The following is a 23,064-nucleotide window of genomic DNA, read 5'->3' on the forward strand; positions in this document are numbered from 1 at the left end:
TGTACCCCTATAGCAGAAGGGAAAGAGTTAGATAACTTGTTTGAGGATTTGGCACACAGATTGACTTTTTTATACATTGATTTTATGCTATCATAAAATTTACCATTTACCCCACTTTGCTTTAGTTTTAAGAAAAGTGCCGGATGGAGAACAGAGTCAAAAGCTTGTTTAAAATCGACGAAACAGGTGTATAGTTTACCCTTGTTAGAATTAGTATACTTCTCAATCAGGGTTTTTAACACAAACATATGGTCAGAAGTACGCGACTTCTTGGAGAAGCCAATTTGAGCTGGGTTTATAATTCTATTTACAGACAAGAATTCTGTTAGCCTATTATTTAATATGGTGTTATACATTTTTCCTAAGGTATTCATAACAGTAATCCCTCTAAAATTAGAGGGGTCTACTACACTTCCACTCTTATGAATTGCAGTAATATATCCTTCACCCCATTGTTTTGGGTAGTGAGAGCTAGAGAAAACTAAGTTAAAGATTTTCTGATAGCAAGGTAACATGTTTGTCGCGCTATGCTTTAGCATTTCGTTGGAGATACAGTCCAGACCGTGAGCTTTATTGTTTTTGAGAGACTTTAGGCAGGACAGAATTTCATCAGTGCCGATTTCCTTGTCCAGAATATCACTTCCAGTATCAGGATTCGACTTGAGAAGTGATAGTTTGTCAGCTAAGGACTTATTTAGATTAATAAGGTCAGCTGGTACTTCATTCAATTTACGGAGATAATCTTCCCATTCATTTAGAGGAATTTTTGACATTTTATTTTTGCCTTCCCCGCCATTCTCACTTTCGCCCTTCAGTTTATTAAGAAGACCCCAATACTGAGAAGGGTTATTTTCAAATAGGTTATCAAGTTGCGACATAAGTTTATTGTAGTGAGACCGTTTTTGTTTTTTGATAGCTGTTTTGTAGTCTCTCATAGATTTAAACAATAAGCAGCGCAACCTATGGTTTTTTGGAGAGAGGGCAAACGCGGAGCTTAGCTCGTCAATACGTTCCCTCTGCACCATTAAAGAAGCATTGTACCAAGATACATGACAAAAGTAACAATATAAAGTCTACTACCGGGGTCAAACCTGGAGTAGATACTAGTAGGTGGGAGAGAGGAGGTCCTTATTTTATGCGATCAGAAAAGCATTTCTGTAAAAATGATGATAGCTTCTGACAAATTCCAGGGTCCTCATTTGAAAGAAGCCAGATAAACTTATTTCCTGGTGAGAGACCTGAAAAGTTGATGTTGTTCTCATTGATAACTGAGAAAAAATCGTTCCTTGAAGCATCATATTTTGGGCAGGCAGTTAGAAAGTGAACCTCGTCTTCTATTGAAGTCCCATCACAAGAACACACCCTCTCTTCAACTCTAAGTTTTTTGTATCTACCTCTTTCAATGGCTAGATCGTGACAGCTAATGCGGAAACAACAAAGGGATCTTCTTAAAGAAAAACTTGAAATTGAAGTCAGATATTTCTCACAGCAGAGTTGCGTTTTGAAGGACCTATAAGTGCGTAATTTGTTTTTAGCATTTGGATTCCGAGAATCATCCCAAATTTCTAGCTTCCACTTTCTGTAAAATTCTTCACCTAATTTATGAACAAGACTGGAGGTTGAAACACTTTCAGCATTGTTTGCATCCAGATTCAGACAACCACAAATAAATTTTATACAAGAAAACCAAGACTGTTTTCCTTTGTTGTCTAGATCCTTACTAACTTGTAAGGCACTGGTTAAAATAGACTTCGAACTAATTTCCCCATCCACTGTGTTGAGAGACAAGGATTCAAGCCTTAGCCAGAAAGAGAACATAGATTTGGCTATCATTAAATACAGTGGATGTCTGCCCAACTCGCCATACACGGCCAGATTTGTGGCATTTGTGTTAACACCCAGTACATATTTACAGAACTTCATGTGAAGGTTCTCACAGGGGAGATTTTCGAATCCCTTATCAATCTTAAATTCTCTCTCTCTTTTAACTTTTGAGGACATAGGGTTAAAACATCCCCAAATATCACTGCCATATAAAAGTATTGGCTGTATAGTGTGGTCAAATATATGGAGTAAGGTTGAGACATTTGGAAGCTGAGAGCTAAAGATACGCCTTAATTTAAAAAAAGCTTTAAGGGCTTTGTTATGAAGATCACGCTTTGCCTCAGCAAAAACGCCGGAGGCTTGAAAAGTAATACCAAGATATTTGTATTTACCAACATTTTCCAGCTGGTGTTGACCAATCATGAAGACAGATTTATCAATTCTTCCTGCCTTATTAAATATGAGAACTTTTGTCTTCTTAACATTTATAGTCATACCCCAAGAGGAGCAGAAATTATTCAAGCCATTCAAAGCTTTTTGGAGACCGCTGGCAGTTTCTGAGAGTATAACAATATCGTCAGCATACATAAGGCAGTGCAGCTTGAGATCTTTTAAGGAGACAGGATCACTAGAGTCATCAAGTAGACTTTCTAGGTCATTTATGAAAATCTTAAAAAGATTTGGACTAAGGACATCTCCTTGGTGTACCCCTATAGCAGAAGGGAAAGAGTTAGATAACTTGTTTGAGGATTTGGCACACAGATTGACTTTTTTATACATTGATTTTATGCTATCATAAAATTTACCATTTACCCCACTTTGCTTTAGTTTTAAGAAAAGTGCCGGATGGAGAACAGAGTCAAAAGCTTGTTTAAAATCGACGAAACAGGTGTATAGTTTACCCTTGTTAGAATTAGTATACTTCTCAATCAGGGTTTTTAACACAAACATATGGTCAGAAGTACGCGACTTCTTGGAGAAGCCAATTTGAGCTGGGTTTATAATTCTATTTACAGACAAGAATTCTGTTAGCCTATTATTTAATATGGTGTTATACATTTTTCCTAAGGTATTCATAACAGTAATCCCTCTAAAATTAGAGGGGTCTACTACACTTCCACTCTTATGAATTGCAGTAATATATCCTTCACCCCATTGTTTTGGGTAGTGAGAGCTAGAGAAAACTAAGTTAAAGATTTTCTGATAGCAAGGTAACATGTTTGTCGCGCTATGCTTTAGCATTTCGTTGGAGATACAGTCCAGACCGTGAGCTTTATTGTTTTTGAGAGACTTTAGGCAGGACAGAATTTCATCAGTGCCGATTTCCTTGTCCAGAATATCACTTCCAGTATCAGGATTCGACTTGAGAAGTGATAGTTTGTCAGCTAAGGACTTATTTAGATTAATAAGGTCAGCTGGTACTTCATTCAATTTACGGAGATAATCTTCCCATTCATTTAGAGGAATTTTTGACATTTTATTTTTGCCTTCCCCGCCATTCTCACTTTCGCCCTTCAGTTTATTAAGAAGACCCCAATACTGAGAAGGGTTATTTTCAAATAGGTTATCAAGTTGCGACATAAGTTTATTGTAGTGAGACCGTTTTTGTTTTTTGATAGCTGTTTTGTAGTCTCTCATAGATTTAAACAATAAGCAGCGCAACCTATGGTTTTTTGGAGAGAGGGCAAACGCGGGCAAGCCCCCTCGCTTGGTATTTCGAACTATGGTGAACTCGCCAATGAAATGGTTGCAATAATTTTCTCAATTTTCTGCCAATTATTGCTGGATCAAGCTACAGCTGAGAATGTAAAGGTATCTTTAGACCATCCTTAGTTTCGATTCACTGATTGGTTGTCGTGATTTGAGCTGAAATGATGAAATGCTGACATGTTTTCTCATTTCTCAGTCCAGTCTGGGTTTCTTGTCTGGGCTGCTGCTCTCTCTCCATCATCATGTCATCTCTCCATCATCGCAGGCATTGGAGATAAGAGCTAGCCTCGAAAATCCAGAGTCAGTCGTATCCTCCTCCCCTCACAGTGGTCGGACATGTTTCTGACCCTGAGTGAAATAAACCGATGATTTTTCGCAGGATGAGGCTGACAAATCTAGGCCTACTCCACTAATCAAATTGCTCTCACATCTTTACAACTTAGCAACTCGGTCACTATACAGCACTTGTCTTAAGAAGTTGGCCTGGAAGTGGCGGCGATACATTTCACACATGAAGTGCACAGTGTCGAAATTAAACGAATTCAGACGGTTTAGTTTAGACGATGGGAGACTGCTAAAATGTGGAATGTACCAACTGGCAAAGCGAAGCTCCAATCAGTTCCCCCCCCCCCATATTTCAATATTTTCCATGTCCATACTTTGTTTACATACATGCAGCTGATTTGATGACATGATCTTAAATAGTTCCGTTTTATGGCCCCATAGTAATTAATATATGTAAATGAGGCCTCGGAACAGATGTTTGAGTACATATCGTTGTCTTATCTTGTGACTGGTCATATGATCTCCTATTCACTGTGCTGACAAGATGGAGTCCTTCATATCACATCATTTCCATGCTAAAATTGTCTCGATTGTTTTGTTGGCGATATTGGCATTATGGTCTGAGAAGGTTTGTATTGTATTATTGCTTTGAAGAAGAAGTGGTTTTGCATGCATCAGTTCGTTTTTAGGATGAATTGTGATAGACGATGGCTTTCGTGATCAGAACAGGACTGTCCATCTGTGAATGAGTTTGCAGAAGAAGAAGATCCTCTATCTGTTGCCTTTATCACCATCTTTTGGTCTAACTCTAAGTCTCCCGAACCTCCTCGGCTGTGAAACAGGTTTAGTCTCCTTCTCCTTCTTCTTTAAAACAGCATTCATGACAGTATCAAATTCTTAGGTCTTAGGATGTGACGAATTATGCTGTAACCCTATCGTCAGTCGCCATACCCACGGTTGGTTTGGGGTTTTTGATTCACTCGTCGGCAAGGTCACATTTCTTGTCTAATTCTTCTTCATGGTTGGCATCAACTCTTACTCACAACATGTCTTTTACAGAAAGGTTTCGGGATTATGCTAAGAAGTAAATGTAAAGTGCTTTGAGAGAGTAGGCCTACTGTTATACAGTGTAGAAGGAAGAACTATACTGATATCGGACAGTTTGCTTTCTTTTTCAGACATCTGCAACACGCACCTTCACTATCGACACAGCCAGCCAGAAGTTCTACAAGGATGGGGAGCCGTTTACTTATGTCGCGGGGAGCATGCATTATGCTCGTGTCCCACCGTATTACTGGAAAGATCGTCTGTTGAAAATGAAAGCGGCGGGTTTAAATGCTGTTCAGTTGTACGTTTCTTTTATTTATTCATACCATGTAAACTGTTAAATCTACCTTACAATGCATTTGATACTTTTTTTCCACTTGTTCTATTGTTTACCACAGGCCCTATTATGTTTTGGTTGGTTATACCTGAAAAAACAAGATGGCAGCACTGCACTCTATTCAATAAAGACCTCGTCCCGTGTATTAGCATAGCTATTCTACAGGGTGGCCCAGAAAGGTTTCCTTTGCACAATAGAATTCTATTGTGTATCCATTGTGTGAGGGAAAATAATTCTGGGCCACCCTGTACAAGGAAACTTTTCTCAAGCCAATCGGGTGCGGCAAGGGGTACTACTACTAAACACTGGCAAAATCCTGTGATCGTGAAAGGGTTAAGGAGGAAGTTCTCCTGCCTCTTCTCTGTGGGGGACAGTACCCTAACAGCAAATGACATTTTTTGTCCGTTTCCATCGCGTTTTCCAGCATGTTTTTTTAAAAACTCTTTCTATGGCATCACACATAAACTACATCGTCAAATCTGGAACTTACCACTTGCGCAATATTGGTCGCGCTCGTAAGCTCCTTACAACTGCAGCAACGAAAGAGCTAGTGCACTCACTGGTGATGTCTCGTTTGGACTACGGAAATAGTCTGTTAGCTGGGGTTAATGAGCAACTCCTGCACAAATTACAACTAGTGCAGAGCCGTGCAGCAAGGATAATTACAAGGCCTCCACTACGTGAGCACATAACACCCGTTTTGAGAACTCTCCACTGGCTTCCGATACCATATCGTATCGATTTCAAGGTTTTACTCATGGTGTTCAAAGCCAAAAACAACATGGCTCCATCATATATCTCGGACATCCTGCCATCGTATGTCCCAGGGCGATCCCTGAGATCGGATAACCAAGAATTGTTGGTGACTCCCAGGTATCGCCTTGAGACTTTTGGTGGCAGAAGCTTTACAGTTTATGCCAGCAAATTATGGAACTCGCTGGACACTAACACCCGCAACAGCTCCACCGTCAGCGAGTTCAAAAGAAGATTAAAAACCAAACTATTTGAACAGTGTTTTTGTTAAGCGCAGCTGAGCAATTTTTCTAATTGGATTTTGCGCTATATAAATGCTATTTGTGTGTATGTATGTATGTTTGATAATTCTCGTGTTCCCATTTCAGTTACGTCCCGTGGAACTTCCACGAACCAACGCCAGGAATCTATGACTTTTCTTCCCCTGAGAAAAACCTCGTCGGATTCCTTGAGACCATTCGGGACGTGGGACTCTTGGCAATCGTCCGGGCGGGGCCGTACATGTGTGCTGAATGGGAATTTGTAAGTTACCAGAAATTCGTACGGAATTGTCTATGTGGCTTGTTGCAATTTGGATTCTTCTGCCATATGTTATCGCATTATCGGTAAATACAAAAAATGTGAAATTCAAATTCAAATTCACTTGAATATTTCTGGTTTTACTGTACTTATGGTAAGGATACACGATACTATTCCATGGTTTTTGATTGCACATGAAAATTCACCATTGGGGTATTGACTATCAGTCGCTCACTCCTGCAAGTTGACAATTAAATAATAATAATAATAATAATAATAATGAGTCTTTTATATAGCGCTATTCCGTGACACTATAGTTCTCGCTCAAAGTGCTTTGGGATATCATATTATTACCCCGGTCTCCACAGAAATCAATCAGGGGTTTCAAGGAGCAACCAGAAGGCGCTCACTTGAACTCGACCAGTAGGGGAACTAAGCAGTGACTCGGCTGGGAGTCGAACCCACGACCTCCTGATCATGAGGCCGACTCCCTTCCACTGCGCTACCGCTGCCACCTCATTTCTCTGTCAACTCTGCCCCCATATCCCTCCAGGCGTTACGGTCCTGAGCCGTCTGTGTCAATACCTCTCATGCAACTCCAGCGCTCTCTGCCTCTGCATCTCGGGCTACAGTATCCACCCGGCATGTCTGGCATCGTCCTCTTTGCCATTTGTCTCCAACATTATTTGTGTAACTGAGACAAATTGAACAGAACCAGAAGATAATGGTACCATTAACATTAGAACCTGGATGAAACCGGCCTCAGGACTCTAATGGTTTGTTTACTGGTAGTAATCCTTTTCTCGTAGGGAGGCATTCCGGCAAGCATCCACCCGGCATGTCTATCATCGTCCTCTTTGCCATTTGTCTCCAACATTATTTGTGTAACTGAGACAAATTGAACAGAACCAGAAGATAATGGTACCATTAACATTAGAACCTGGATGAAACCGGCCTCAGGACTCTAATGGTTTGTTTACTGGTAGTAATCCTTTTCTCGTAGGGAGGCATTCCGGCCAGCATCCACCCGGCATGTCTATCATCGTCCTCTTTGCCATTTGTCTCCAACATTATTTGTGTAACTGAGATGAATTGAACAGAACCAGAAGATAATGGTACCATTAACATTAGAACCTGGATGAAACCGGCCTCAGGACTCTAATGGTTTGTTTACTGGTAGTAATCCTTTTCTCGTAGGGTGGCATTCCGGCCTGGCTCTTGAAGGATGATGTGGACGTCAAACTCAGAACGGACGACCCAGGTAAGTAACTTACATGTGAAGTGGGGTGGGAGACCAGATGGCATCGGACTTGTGACCAGAAGGTTAAGAATAATCGTGATGGTTACCTGATTACAGGTATAACTGCTGCTGTCAAAATGCACAGCAGCTATTAATGACACACTACAGTGGAACCTCCCTTAGCGGACACCTCTCTATTAAGGACACTTGATTTGGTCCCAAATTGGTTCTTTCCATTCAATTTGACCTCTCTAATCAGGACACCTCTCTATTAAGGACAGCACTTTTCAGTCCAGAGGGTGTCCTTAATAGGAGTTTCTCCCTTCTGCTTCCTCATTCTAGCCTTCATGATGCACGTGTACAGATACACAGAGAAGCTGAGTCATTACATACAGCCCCACATTTACGCGAATGGTGGTCCCGTTATCATGATACAGGTATTCGTTGCATCTGAGTTCATTTTCATGTGTGTAACATTTCTAAAACATTCAGTTGCAATATAACTAGTTCTGAAACACTTTCAGAACGTTTTCCTGCAGAAATGTTTTAGAAAAGTTGCAGGTGTCTGAATGGCTTTAGTCCATCATAACATCTGGGTGTGCATAAAAACTATGTCTAGTTAACAGGGCTTGATTGACCTTTGTAACAGATAACTTGGGTCAAGAAAATCAACACCGGTGTAGACCAGTGAGTAAACTAGAAGCTGTAGAAGGGATACATCCCACAAAAGAACTACAGTAGAACCTCCCTTAGCGGACACCTCTCAAAGGACACTAGTTTTGGTCCCAAATTGGTTGTTTCCATTCAAATTTGACCTCTCTAATCAGGACACCTCTCTATTAAGGACAGCACTTGTCAGTCCCGAGGGTGTCCTTAGTGGAGAGGTTCCACTGTATTTGATTTCCATATTACCCAACCCATGCAACCTTTTTGTGTCAAACAGATCCAAACACAAAGTTTACTAGTGTTGTGCAGGCTTTAGACTCTCAGCTGGCGAGCCTAAACATTGTAGGCCTGTTCAAATCTCAGTTGTGACAAAAAATATGACGTGGAAGACATGTATGCATCTGTTCGTTGCAATTTGAACAAGTTATCAACCCTTTAAACTAGACCTAGTCTTGTTGCCCCCAGAGCTTGGTGTACGTGCCCATAATCTTTGGTCCCATCCCGATCAAAAACCCGGTCATTTGAACACCTCCATCTCTCGTGTCATTGTAGTATATATGAGGAACGCACTGCGTTGGATCATGACCCTCGGGCGCATCATCTACCCGTGGTTTTATCAGGGAAACGGACCAATTATCATGGTGCAGGTACGTCAGTTATTAGCTCAGCTGAGCACAAGGCTCTTGGGCCTCTTGTTTTTGTTGAAATTGCTGCCAAAGTAAACCAAATGGCGTCACCCTTTATCACAATCTTACCGGGTAATGTTTGGTTTTATTTCGCTATTTGGAAACATATGCAAACTTAGCATTGCTTCAGAATCACAACTTACCAACTAATTGCCAACTAATGTATCTTTACCAACTAATTGCCTGATTTCGTCCGCTGTATTGTGTCATTATATCCTTGAAGAAGTCCAAAAAAATGCAAAACCCGGCGTTTCATTTTTTGTTCTTTCTCGACAGGTTGAGAACGAGTATGGCTCCTGGTACGCCTGTGACCACGACTACATGAACAGAATGTACCTCCAGTTTAGAGAGTATATGGGGCACGATATCGTCCTGTTTACCACAGACGGAGACGGCCAGGGTTACCTCAAGTGTGGCTCCGTTAAGGATTTCATGTATGCGACAGTTGACTTTGGAATCAGTGAGTATTGCTTGTGTCCATTCTCCTTGCGAAATACCGGAACTCTATTATATCTACGGTTGTTCCGTCCCTGCTTGTGTTGGCCACCATTGCCTCTGAATAGGCCATTTCATTATCATGAGACATTTAGGACGTTCAGTCATAGGAAAGTTTGTGACATGGTTGAAATAACACATCAAAACGTTTTAGTTGCAAGGGTTATATTCTAAATGATATAAGTTTTCGTTATTTTTATTTCCCAAAGTGAGTCTGCCGCAAAACCCAACATAAAATATGGGGGGCCGGGCCACCTAACAGTTTATAACCCTCCGTGAAGTTTAGGCATAAGAAAGCAACGTTATTGCTACAAACCTGTTATTGACCTATAAACCAACATCCTAGCTATTTATTGACATGCAACATCATTTAGACATCATCCCAGCACCATGAACATTGAGACCTGGTCACAAAAGAGACCTAAATTGTGACCCACTCTGGCAAAATGAGGCTGTTGGCTAAAAATCTTGAAAATGAGTGATTGGTACCGAGTTATTTTGCACAACGCTATCTTTAAAATGGTGTGTGATACATGAGGATCTCTCTAGGATGGGCTGAGGAAAAGGACTTCAGAATATATCAGTCTCTAGAATGAAACGTTGAGAAATCCTTGTCCGAAAATAGGTTATTTATGGATAAGCATTTGAAAGTGCAACTTATAGACATAGTTGATTAAATGACTCAAGAAAGTCCAAAAATCATTTTTCAACTTTTCTCCCCTTTTCTCCCCTTTTCTCCCTTTTTCTCCCTTTTCCCTAAATGCGACTTCCGCCTCCTTTTGCCAGAGGGTCACAATTGGACCCCTGCAACTACCACCAAATGCTAACTGTGGACAATTGGTCACTCACGCCAATGCTAACTGTCACGGACATCCCCCTGGTGTGTTGTGACGATGAAATGATATGAAATGGGCCTTATCAGGCATAAAAGCTATACAATCATGAAAGTGTATTATTATTTACATAAAGGAGGGTTTGGACAACTGCAGTAATGGGTCAGTAGGCTAAAGACTATTAAGCTAACACATAAAGAGAGATAGGGCCTACTCTTGAATGCAATAAAGTGACAACTATTAGACGCACAATACATAAGGGAGCCTAAAGCACCTTGCAGAGAAGCAATTTTTGTCACTGTGACCTGCAATTATAATCAGTCACGGAAATATGCGATAAAAAGATCAATTAAAATGTTTGGATGTTCTTATGCAAGTAAAAGTGATTTGTCATTGTGAAATCTTCTTCAAGTCTTTCTGCAATTATAATCGCTGCGACGTGCGACAAACAGATCAACTATATTGTTGGGATGTTCTTATGCAAGTATTTTAAAGTGGTTTGTCACTGTGAAGCCATTCTTCAAATTTGTTTATAATTGAAGGTGTCTGGAGATGATTGTAATTCAGTCTCAAAGTCAGAGTCGGAAATCCATCTGTAATGACCTCACTAGTTAGAGCGGCCTTGGTATATTTTGCAGACCCTGATTGTTCGACCCTTGGACATGACAATGTGAGAATCTCTTATGGAAACTCTTGTCTCCTCCCTGTCAGCCACTGAAGCCATGTCCAGATTTAGGGTTTTATGTCTCCATGTCGGACTTAATTTCCCCTCATTCATTTCCAAGATTTGTAAGACAAACATTTTCTTATAATTGCCTGCTACAGATAAATCATCCCACATACTTGCCGAGATATCAAAACTCTTGATGTCATCAGGGTGAGCACAAGTAATAACCCATGAGAGGCCATGAATTCCTGTGTCACTAATCTCAAAAGCATGGGCACACAATTTCCCAATGACAAAGTTGCACTTTCCTCCACATGTTATCCTGCTGGGCTCGATTAATTTCTTATGAATTTCCTCGTCAATCACGTGTGTATGTTCCACACAGCCTTCCTTATCAACAACAGTGATCTGCCTCTCTCCATGCTCATTATCACCGAGGATGACGTACTGATGTTGCAGGGTAACTCCAAGTGATAATGGTTTGGCTATGTCAAAGTCACAAGTTGAGCTAATGTAGCCAGTCTGTGAATCAAACAGCTTGACGCAGCGGCTAGTGTCCCCTGTCCCATCTGAAAGCATGGCAAGTTTTCCGTCCGGAGTTGCAGATACGTCATACAAAGGAGGCACATGATCTTTGAAAGTGTGTTTCAGTTCGCCTGGGAATTGGTATATGTCCACTGCATTCGATGGTTCTCCCTCTGTCGTTGGATGAGCAACAGCAAACCTCTGGCCCAGGTTTGCTACGCAGGGAATGAACTTCTCTTTGTCATCTTCCACCATGGTATCCTTATAGATAATTTCCAGTTCATCCTCTTCCTGCCTGGCTTGGGTTTTGTCAATCTTTCCTAATGAGTCTATTGCCTCTGGCATGAAACGACAATCTTGATTGTGTAGCTCTCGGAGTTCGGCAGTGTATCCTTCGCCTTGAACATTGTTCCCTGTTTCGGCAAGAGCTTCCAGGTCCTGCTGCAGTGCAATCAGTCTGTCAAGGTACACTGGTTGATGTTCAGTCTCAGAAAGTAGCTGCCCTGCTCTCTGGATGGGCGCCTGCATCTTCTGAACCGTCTCTGACACCTTTTTCAGGCATACGGGAATGTCATGGATGATTAGGTAGTCCGCTTTGACTTTTTCTTTCAAGTCTTCTTTCCACTTAACAATCTTCTCGATACACTTCTGGGCATGATCCTCGATTTCTTTGATCAGGATATCCTGCTTGTCAACCACTGGAGCAATTCTTGTCAAGAAAACCAGCTCCTTTTCTACCATCTGCAGTTTCCCTAGCCTTTCCTCTCTCTCTTTCAGAACAACTTTCAATCCCTCGACCTTTGCGTCCACAATTTCCCCGATCTTTTCCAAGGTGTGATCCCCATGCTCGAGCATCACACACACCATACACACAGCTTGTTTGCATTCGGTGCAGTAGCTATCCAAAGGGGAGTTGTGCTTTACGCAGACAGCTTCTTGTTTTGGCCTCTCAAGCTGCAAAGGTATTACAGAATGTCCCTTTGTTGCCTTGTTCTTCCCATGAACTTCAGTGCAGTCTCCACAAATATAAAGGTTCTTGCATTCAACACATAAGTTCACTGCTTGAACTTCCCTTTTCTTGTGTTGACATATCATACACCGCACGTCAAGCACAGCCGGCTGAAATTTTCCTCCATCCCTCTTCTCATGCCTTGGAGCATTTACACCTTTCTCCTTCCTGTCCTGCTCCACCATGAAGCCTAGATCCTCAGCAGCCACCTCCTCTCCTGTGTAGCCAACCAGCCCCTCGACACCATTCCAAGGACGTGGGCAGTCTGCATGACACGAAGGACAGCTGAACACATCACCATCATGTCTCTGTATAGCATTTGTCAGGCATTCAGTACAGAAGCTATGCTTGCATCTTCCGGCAATCTTGAGTGGTCTGGTCTCGAAGCAAACTAGGCAAACTTTGGCACTATCTGCAGCCTTTGAAGCCATCAGTTATGAACTCTAAACCTGAAATAAAGGTTAGTTTGTATTAAGGACCATTTTCTTGAATCGCATGGCCTTGTCCTTCAAGGCCTTCTGCCCTCGGGGAGGGGGGGATGGGGTAATGGGGTAATGGGCCGCTCTAATAGAAGGCGTATGCACCTTGTGTCCATGGAAATTTGTTATAGTCCTTTATTGGCTGGGGCTGCCTATGAGCAGCTTCGATCCACACCCGTTTCAGTGGGGTGAGAAGTATTAATCTACCCAGCGGTGGCAGCCTTTTTAGCTCACCGAAGATCACCTAAACCAATAACATGGGTATTCATTTAAGAAAGCTCTCACTGAGTGCTTTCATCTAAATACCAGTAACATTTCAAATGACACATTTTTAGCTCACCTCTTAGCAGAGGTGAGCTTATCCCATACCGTGGCGTCCGTCGTCCGTCGTCGTCGTCGTCGTCGTCGTCGTCGTCGTCGTCGTCGTCCGTCGTCCGTTAGCAGGGCACGTTTCGTAACTGTTAGAGCTATTGAGTTGAAACTTGGTACACATGTACCCTTATGTAACGACACCTTGGAGACTAAGTTTCGGTCCGATTCGTTTCATGGTTTGGCCACCAGGGGGCCAAACGTTAAAAGTGAAAATATGCAATATCTCCCTTAATAGTAGTCGGGAAATTTTGAAAAAAATATGGTAGGTACTTCTAGCAAAGGTGCATCATATATCCTCCGGGTTTTTGATTTGACCTCCTTTTCAAGGTCACAGAGGTCAAATGGTGTAAATTGGCCGTTAGGATGTAACGATGGCACGTTTCTAAACTGCAATGACTATTGATACCAAATTTGGTACACATTTACCCCTTAGTCAGGTTATCTCAGGGACCAAAGTTTGGTCCAATATGATTCACCACTTGACCACCAGGGGGCAAAATCTAAAAACCTTAAAAATGTGATTATTCCTTAACTTCTTGCCCGATTGCCACCAATTTGATATCATGGGTACATCTAACCACCATACAGTATATGTCACACAGGTTTTTAATTTGACCTTCTTGTCAAGGTCACAGAGGTCAAATGGCATAAATTCGCCGTCAGGCCGTAACTATGGCACGTTTCTTAACTGCAATGACTATTGATCACAAATTAAGTACACATGTACCCCTTGGTCAGGTGATCTCAGGTACCGAAGTTTGGTGCGATCTGATTTGCCGTTTGGCCTCCAGGGAGGGGGCCAAATCCTAAATTCTTCAAAATGCCATTATTCCTAGTAATGACTTGCCCGATTGGCACCAATTTTATATCATAGGTAGATCTAATTCTAACAACCATTCAATGTGTCACCCGGGTCTTCTTTGATTTGACCTACTTTTCAAGGTCACAGAGGTCGAATGTACTGTAAATTGGCCATTTTGGGGAAATTGTAATTGCTTGGACCTACATCAAACCTAACACTACATGACACAATACCATGCTCTTTATCCATCTTTCCTCCACATGAGGTGAGCACAATGGCCCTGGCCATTTCATCTATCTTGAGCAAAATGCCCACTGGCAGTGAAAGGGTTAAGAATGACCAAACTTAGAAAAATTGGCCAAGGAGTTTTTGAATATCTGCCCAAAAGCAAATTGACATTAGGGAGATTGAGATCAGGGAATTATCACAGATCCGTATACGTATACAGTGAAAATGTACACAAAATTGTCATCTTTCTACAGAGTTTTATCCGATCCTTGATAAGTCGCTGCTCTCAACCTCCCCAATCTACTATTGAAAAAGCTTATAGTACCATACCTTTCTCTATATGCCAAGGCCTGATCTCATTCCTCAGTTCTGACGAAACAAGATTAAGTCTTGAAGACCTGGCTTTGTCGCATAAATCTCATTTGGGCAGCAACTTTTAATATGGCCATATTCTAGTTGCATATTCCTCTTCTATGGTGTCCTTTCCATTTACTGTTGATAGTTGTTGGGGCTGTTTGTTAAGATTGGCCGAAACTATTGAAACAGTTCTCTGAATGGATTCGGGGAATGATTTCCTCGAAATATGACAAGGATTTATTGAGGTCATCTGGGTTGCACAATGCAATACGCTCATTACCTACGTATTAATCGATAGCCTATGTATTTATCGACAATGGTGGTTTTCTTGAGATTTCACATACAAAAATGTGTAGTAGCCTATTGTTCTTGAAGGTAGTCGTAGAGTTCTTTAAAGGGGAAAGGGGAGTGTCCTGAAAATGCCGCGATGACATTCTCTAAAGGGGAGTGTCCTGAAAAGGCCTTTCCATTTGCTGTTGATAGTTGTTGGGGCTGGTTGTTAAGATTGGCCAAAGCTATTGAACCAGTTCTCTGAATGGATTCGGGGAATGATTTCCTCGAAATATGACAAAGATTTGTTAAAATTATCTAGGACATGCAACAAAAGGGCACTCATCACCTATGTATTTATCGATAATGGTGGTTGAGATTTCACAAACAGAATTGAGCTTTGAAATATAGTGTGCAGTATTGTACTTGAAGGTACATGTAGTCATGGAATTCTTTAAAGGGGAGTGTCCCGAAAATGCTAAGCTGGAATTCTTTAAAGGGGAGTGTCCTGAAAATATTAAGCTGACATTCTTTAAAGGGGAGTGTCCTGAAAATGTTGAGCTGGCACATAATATAGACTTGTGTAAGCTATCATGATATATAGTAAGGTACTGACTTCACATAAATCAAAGGTTCCTGCGAAAACAGTTGCTCCATAACCAGATAAATTGATGTTAATAGTACCCTAATCAAATTACAAATTTCAACTTTTTAACTAAGGGCATAGGCCTTTAAGGCAACGCCATCAAAATGTTCAGTGCAGAATCAAGTCATCGGCGAACACGTTTAAGGGGGAATGGTCACTCTCAGGATACAGGGATTCCATGAATGTCAGGTTTAGGGATAGAGGAAAACTTTGACGAGAAAATCGGGATGGATGGAGAAAGTCGGGAAATGAAATGTGCAGAATATGCCAAACAGGAATCAGGATTTTTCATTTAACATCTTATTATCGGGATGACCAAAACACTTACCCCTTGTGGTTTGTTGGACTTGTAGTTTTCTAAAACGACCCCAACCATGATTTGATACATTTGTAGGCCATTTTTATCCCGGCATGAATGTGTATTTTTGCCAAAAAATACTTTACACGCATAGTTTCATCAGAATACTGTCAACAATTTCAATTTAAACGGGACTCGGGATGTGGCTGAAATAGAATTGCGAACTGGACTAAAGCATGTTTTCTAATGCCAGCGGGTACCCCCATTCCCCCCCCCTCATATCCAGTTCACTTGATCTCACTTTTTCGTCTTTATTCTTTTCAGCTTCAGACGTCAATGGATCTCTAAAAGTGGAGCAAGACTTCAACAAAGGTCCCTTGGTGAACTCTGAGTATTATCCGGCCTGGTTTGATGAGTGGGGTGGCCCACATGCCAATACCGCTGTAGGGCCGGTTAATAAGACATTGGACGATATGCTGAAAGTAGGAGCTAGTGTTAACATGTAAGTGTTAGAGTATTATCCGGCCTGGTTTGATGAGTGGGGCGGCCCACATGCCAATACCGCTGTAGGGCCGGTTGATAAGACATTGGACAATAAGCTGAAAGTAGGAGCTAGTGTTAACATGTAAGTGTTTGAGTATTACCCGGCCTGGTTTGATGAGTGGGGCGGCCCACTTTCCAATAATGCTGTTCCACATTGCTGATACAAAAAAAGCTATTTGATAGGTCCCTGTCTGAAGTCACCATTTCATTTGTACCAATTTGGATCCCTTCCCCCGGCCTGTGGCTTGTGTACATGTATGTAGCTAATATCCCACATACTAGCTTGAGGAGCAGTCTAGCGGTGTCAAAGAATTGGGGGTCAGGATTGTGGGGTATCAGTTGTTTTCAATTTCAGCAAAGGCCAATAAACCCAATGGGTGCCTAACCATAGTGGCACGTGAAAACCTTCATCACGCCTTGAATGAGTAAGTTCCGCCATCACCCTGAAGAGACCGTTTGTGTTATTTTAACACTGAAGCCTTCAGAGAATTAATTAGAAGCTGGAGGGGGTATTTTGGCCAAAAATATGGCATAGATCTACGTAAAGGTACTTTTGGTAAAAAATGTGACGTAGACGTACGTCAGGGTATTTTGGGCCAAAAATGTGACGTATATCTACGTCAGATGGCGCTGACAGTGTTATATGTGACCCACCACGACAAAAAAGTCGCATGTCGCTCCGAACTAGACAGGTTGAGACGGACTGGTTGTTCATTTCACTGTTGTCTGCCTTTTGTGACATCTGAGTACATCAATTTCTTCGATTATGTCCTGGTGTCATTTTAGGCTCATCTTCTGTGCGGCATGCGAGTCATTTTGTCGTGGTGGGTCGCATATGATATACTTGTATTGCAGTTATATGTTCCATGGCGGCACGAACTTTGCTTACATGAATGGAGCAGAGTGCTGCCCATATAAACCTGTCGTTACGAGTTACGATTACGACGCGCCGATATCGGAGGCTGGGGATACGACGTTCAAATACATGGTGCTGAGGGAAACGATAGGAAAAGTAAGGTCACATGATTGAATCAGGAATCTTGGGAAATATGTTTTGATTGGTTGTCTATCAGTTCGTGACTGTCGACAACGTCACACGAGTTGTTTATATTTTGTGACTGTGTCCTGGCGGAAAAATCATCTTTAAAACATTTGTACATGCAGAACTTTTTTGTCGGTGGATTTAAAACCTTTTTTGCTTGCTGTGATTATTTTTTTAAATCCCTTCATTTTGAAAATGAGGAGCCTCATAGCCTTGTGGTTAACGCTGCTGGGTGCCATGGAATAGGGGCCAGGTTTGATCACGGGGAGAACCCAGGGTTGTATTTCTGGATGAACCGATGTTGGTTTTTCATGGAACTAAAATTCCAGGCTCTTCACGCACAATGTATGCATATTTGAGGGTTCTTCAGATGAGACTTCCTTGTACCTGAGTGTCTAAGCCACAGCAGGTAAAAGATCCCACATAGGTTGACAGTAGCCTCTAGTCGACTCCACACATCCGGCAAAAATCTATTTTACCAGTTACGACTCTGGTAATAATGACGATGATGATGATGAGATATTCTCTGGTCTAATTTCAGTATCATCCTCTACCTAATATGTCCATACCTGCTAATACCACCAAGTTTGCCTATGGAAAAGTGCCATTGAAATTTGTAAGTATTCTAGAACTCTGGAACCTTCTATCTTGCAGCAGCATCCTTCAGCTACAACAGATGGCGGCCTTCATCATTTGAACAGAGGTGAATAGGAAGCCTAACAGCTTAGTGGTTAGCACTGCGGGCTACCACGCAATAGGGCCCTTGTTTGATCCTGTGGAGAACCCAGGATTTGTATTCTGGATGAACCACGTGAATTTAAGGAACTAACAATTCCCGGCTCTTTATTGTCCTTCGAATGAGACTTTAACCGAGGTTCCTTGTATCTGGTTCCTTTGCCAGGGCAAGCAAGAGATCGCACCAAGTGAGAATCATAAGTAGCTTGCGTGGACTCTCCCCCCTCCGCCAAAAGGCCAAAAGGCGCTGGGCATATTGGTCAGTATGATGACCGTTGACCAAGTTTTAGCCCGAATCTGCAGCCAGATTCAGCTCCTCACAACTGATCTGGAATTCTTCCGATAGCTTCGATTCCTGGTGGGAAATCATCATGACCAAGTTTTTTGACATCTTCAAGATTCCGATTATCCATGAATCAATTATGACATTCTTTTTCAGTCGTCCACCATCTTGGACACGCTGTGGCAAGTTAGTCCCGCTGGCCCCACAAAGTCGACGTACCCCATCAACATGGAGAGGCTGTTACAGTATTACGGCTTTGTTTACTACAGAGTTCGGCTGACCAAGAGTTATACGAACGCCAATCTGAGTGTTCCTGGCATACGTGACAGAGGCTATGTGATGCTGAATTCGGTACGTTTTTGATAGATGGATATCTGCTGACGTCAGGAGAATGTGTAAACATGCTGCGCTGGCACCCTAGATGCTCTTCAGCATGGTTGGCTGTAGCTATTCCTGTCAAAAAACACCTGCACTGCACCCGCGGAGACCACCATTCACATCATGTGACATCACAAGACGACATTCGACGTCATGACTACCTCTGTCGCAGTGGTGTACATCATCTTCGTAATTTTCAGTATTTTTTCATTGGGAAAACTGACAGAAATTTTGAAATTGGTCAAAATGAAAGTGTTGAATTTGGAACACTTGAAAGAAATATTTGTGACTTGCCAAAATAAATTTGTACAGTAACTTACTTTGACACTTTGTCCTTCAGGTTCCCCAAGGTGTGCTCCAAGTCGGGGACGTCACAGTGTTGAAAAACTTCACTGCAAAAGCCAATGATTTCATGGACATTTTGGTCGAAAACCAGGGGAGGGTTAACTTTGGCAAGGGCATGCTCGGACAGATCAAGGTAAGTAAAGCGCTGCGCAGAGGAGCAATTTTTGTCATTGCATCCTGCGATTTTAGTAGTTCATATGTGCAACAAAAAGATCTCTTGTCTGCAGGAAAAACTAGTGATCGCTGGGTTTTATATTGACAGCAGTTTGCTGTGATAATAGATTTTTGTTGCCAGTACCTGCGATTGCCACCGCAGATGAGCAGCATATCGTCGCATGCAATTTACATTGCAGGAATCAGGAATTTAAATTGCTTGTATGCTATTATGCCATTTTAAACTGAAGGTAGTGTTGGCATCATTTCTCCTAGCCCAGGCTAGAGGGATTTTCCTTTAGATCAGTTGGTAGATGGATCACCTTGTAAGCAAAAGGTCTGGGGTTCAAACCCTGGTTGGACCTTGGTGTTCTTCCTCTGTTATATTCAGAAGACTGTTTATCCTTGATGATGATATGGGAAACTTACCGCTCAGGGTTTGAAACCAGAACCTCCGAGAGGCAAGTCGTTTGTGACGTTTTTGGGAGATGTCCATTTCAGACGTACAGGTTGATATAATCTTATCAGAATGAGTCAAATACTTTGTTATATACTTCCAGGGTTTGATCTCTAATGTGACCGTCAATAAAGATCTCATCACCGGCTGGTACAACTATCCAATCAATCTGGTGAAGGCTGCTGGACATACTGGTGACCAAACTCTTAGATTTAGGTGAGTGGGCCTATTGCTCCACGATGCAGGGTTTTTAAGGACTACGTTAAAATCTAATATTTGTAATTGAATTTGAGAGGAAAGATCACGCGCGCACGGAGAATCATAAGTGATGCGTGACGTCGAAATGACGTCATTTTGTAAACGACGATATCCATCTATGAAATAAGGTAAATGAAATCTATCACACGGTGTTATTTAGTACCACACATAAAGTATCCTATTTTCTTTCAGACATTTCCCTAGGATGTCGTTTGACACATCGCTGGTGACTCCATCCCTGTACGTCGGATCCTTCCTCGTCGACAAGTCAATGACGCCCCCTGCTGATACATTCCTGAAAACGTCTGGCTGGACCAAGGTAACGTCTTATAAACTTGGGGGGGGGGGGGGGGGAATTGGTGTCAACTTTGACTGGTTGGTATCATTAGATGGCCTGGAGGGGGGAAAACTCTGGAGTCGATTGGAACCTTAAAAATGCAGCGTGCAGGCCGATTGGCTTGTGAAAGCTCCCCGACTCTCATAAGTTGAATCCCCAACTTTGGGTGAATAGCCAATTTGGCTGATGGCTGGGGCACTTTGCACAATAACTCATATGATTGAAAATACAGAAGAAAAAGAAGAGAAAAAGTATAATTTTGTATGTACTCTATATAAAGTAGAACCTCTCTATTAAGGACACCCTCGGAACTGACAAGTGCTGTCCTTAATAGAGAGGTGTCCTGATTAGAGAGGTAAAGTTGAATGGAAACAACCAAGTGTCCTTAATTGACAGGTTGTTCTTAATAGAGAGGTGTCCGCTAAGGGAGGTTCCACTGTACTTTATATCTCATCTTCCAGGGTCAAGCTTTCGTTAACGGCCACAACCTTGGACGCTACTGGCCGGTGAAAGGCCCCCAGATAACTCTGTATGTGCCTTCCAGCTTCCTCAAACCGTACCCAGCCAAGAACCACGTGATGTTTTTCGAGCTTGAGAAAGCGCCGTGTACTGCTGGTCAGTCTTGTATGGTCGAGTTTGTCGATTCGCCGATTTTGAATGGAAAGTCTGCGTTTAATTCCACGATTGTTGAGAAAATGGAACGTGATGCTCGATATGATTGGATAAAAAGGAAAGTGGTGCGGCCTGGTGCTTAATTGATGAGAGAACAAATTGCACAATTGCGGTTTGGTTGTTATTGAAATATGTTTGTGATTCAGTGGAGGAAAGGCTGTTGAAATGCTCTTAGGAAAGGCACGAAAGATGATGTGGGGAAGGGGTCAGGGTACTTTTTTTTAATGGTTTTTTTTACTGTATTCTTCCACTAACAGCTTGATCATTGGTCTTAAAGACTCGGTACTTTTGTATCTGTGTTAAATGTTGATCGAGCAAAATTTCCATGCATTGAACATTCCTTTTGCATATAACCTTTCTGTCACTGATAGTATAATTCCGAAAGTGAAAATTGTCTTCAACTGAGGCACTGTACCTTTAAACAGCTTGTACAGCATCATCCTTGCAGCTGATTGGGTTACACACATTCAGTTGACTCACATTTAAAGAGTCAGTAGATCACATTTTTAATAATGTTGAAAATACAATTCACGAGGAAGATAAACCACAACTGACCACATTTCTGTGCAGAAACACTGCCACATGAACTATATTGGGCATTAGAATCAGCTGTGCGAGGGACAAATGTCTTGGCGCCAAAGAAAAAAGACGTCGTACCATGTCATATCCCAGAAAGACGTCCTAGTGTCACGACAATTTGGCCACTTAGGAAAATGATTTACACCACTGCAACAGAGGTAGTTATGACGTCACAGGTCGTCTTGTGATGTCACATGATATGAATGGTGGTCTCCGTGGACGCAGTGCAGGTGTTTTTTGGCAGGAATGGCCAGCACAACATAAATGGGTCCATGTCCACCCAGAAATCCGCTCGGAAGTTTCTGAGAGGTTTTCAATTCTTGCTGCATTACTGTAGTGAAAAACAGTGCAGTTCCAGTCTACTTACTCTTTAAATGGCTTGGCATCATCATCATTATATCAGCTGGTTTCTTAGGTTACACACATTTAAATCAGCTTTATTACAATGTTAATACATTCTTGTGCTACATCACCATGGGTGTTTAATGTACGTGTTTCAATATTTGCTTCTACGTCATTTTTGTAAGGAGAACAAATGTGCACTAATATATTGATAATAAAATAATTGATAAACAATATTTTTAGTCTTTTGGTCATAATTTGATACCACCCTGAGGCCTCTGTATGCAGTTGAACCTCTCTATTAAGGACACCCTTCCTTGGGACTGAATGAGGACAGAGTCACAACCTGAGAAAGGGGAACATATATTTTAAGACAGCCGTCAAACTTTTGAAGATTCCATACACCCACTAAAGGCAGCTAATGCTCTGTCCGTTCCATATAACAAACTGACCAAAAAGTTCGGTCGATCGTCATCATTTTTATGTCATCATTGTCCCCTCTTGAATTATGCCCGAGATTTGGGGTTCCAGTTCAGATTTTGACCCCCAGTTTGAGGTCTGGCTTGTCTCGTACCCCTATAATGGTGTATGGCACTTCCTAGACAGACTATCACAACTCGACTGAATGGTTCTGTTCCTCCACCTGAGCTGGGAGAGATCACCTAAGATTTGTGAAGCAGTGGCACCATATTTTTGCCAATGAGGACAAAGTCACAACCATACAAAATTAGGACACATCACACCTCCTCAGCAGTACAGAGACCAAGTGAGGAAGGACAGTGCTGCAACTTGGAAATGGTTGCAGTATTTTTGTGAACACACAAACGCATGGCATTTTCCTTTAGGGTCCTGTCCCTGATAATCAGATTCGATATGATTGACCCCACCCAAA

General features: G+C 41.9%; 2 protein-coding genes across 5 annotated transcripts; one reads left to right on the forward strand and one right to left on the reverse strand.

The window, feature by feature from the left end:
* The first annotated feature begins 3,525 nt into the window (after positions 1 to 3,525).
* Positions 3,526 to 22,408, forward strand: LOC135500818 (beta-galactosidase-like). Of its 4 annotated transcripts, none has more exons than XM_064792472.1 (14): positions 3,526 to 3,636; positions 4,998 to 5,167; positions 6,325 to 6,478; positions 7,673 to 7,736; positions 8,934 to 9,028; positions 9,344 to 9,527; positions 16,373 to 16,550; positions 17,447 to 17,603; positions 18,175 to 18,249; positions 18,808 to 19,002; positions 19,370 to 19,507; positions 20,088 to 20,200; positions 20,435 to 20,561; positions 21,041 to 22,408. In XM_064792472.1, the coding sequence occupies exons 1-14, from the start codon at positions 3,568 to 3,570 to the stop codon at positions 21,332 to 21,334; spliced, it is 2,013 nt and encodes a 670-aa protein (XP_064648542.1). In that variant the 5' UTR covers positions 3,526 to 3,567; the 3' UTR covers positions 21,335 to 22,408. The 4 variants fall into 4 exon arrangements, with proteins under 4 accessions (XP_064648542.1, XP_064648543.1, XP_064648541.1 ...); XM_064792473.1 differs by having other exon boundaries at positions 3,526 to 3,630; XM_064792471.1 differs by lacking the exons at positions 3,526 to 3,636; positions 8,934 to 9,028 and adding exons at positions 4,343 to 4,447; positions 8,058 to 8,152.
* LOC135500819 (uncharacterized) lies at positions 9,750 to 14,962 on the reverse strand. Its single transcript, XM_064792474.1, has 2 exons — positions 14,808 to 14,962; positions 9,750 to 13,045 (listed from the first exon to the last, which is right to left on the reverse strand). Exon 2 carries the CDS (start codon positions 13,025 to 13,027, stop codon positions 11,003 to 11,005), a length of 2,025 nt encoding a protein of 674 aa, XP_064648544.1. The 5' UTR covers positions 13,028 to 13,045; positions 14,808 to 14,962; the 3' UTR covers positions 9,750 to 11,002.
* Positions 22,409 to 23,064: the final 656 nt, after the last annotated feature.

The sequence above is a fragment of the Lineus longissimus genome, chromosome 16 (genome assembly GCF_910592395.1).
Source record: "Lineus longissimus chromosome 16, tnLinLong1.2, whole genome shotgun sequence".
NCBI classification, from domain to species: domain Eukaryota; kingdom Metazoa; phylum Nemertea; class Pilidiophora; order Heteronemertea; family Lineidae; genus Lineus; species Lineus longissimus.

What these genes read in the sequence shown, in the direction of transcription:
- LOC135500819 (XM_064792474.1), bottom strand. Translation starts at nt 13,027, where the DNA reads ATGGCTTCAAAGGCTGCAGATAGTGCCAAAGTTTGCCTAGTTTGCTTC.
- LOC135500818 (XM_064792471.1), top strand. Translation starts at nt 4,364, where the DNA reads ATGGAGTCCTTCATATCACATCATTTCCATGCTAAAATTGTCTCGATT. An exon ending in ACTCAGAACGGACGACCCAG is followed by an intron (nt 7,737 to 8,057) that starts GTAAGTAACTTA and finishes TCCTCATTCTAG; the next exon opens with CCTTCATGATGCACGTGTAC. An exon ending in GTCCCGTTATCATGATACAG is followed by an intron (nt 8,153 to 9,343) that starts GTATTCGTTGCA and finishes CTTTCTCGACAG; the next exon opens with GTTGAGAACGAGTATGGCTC.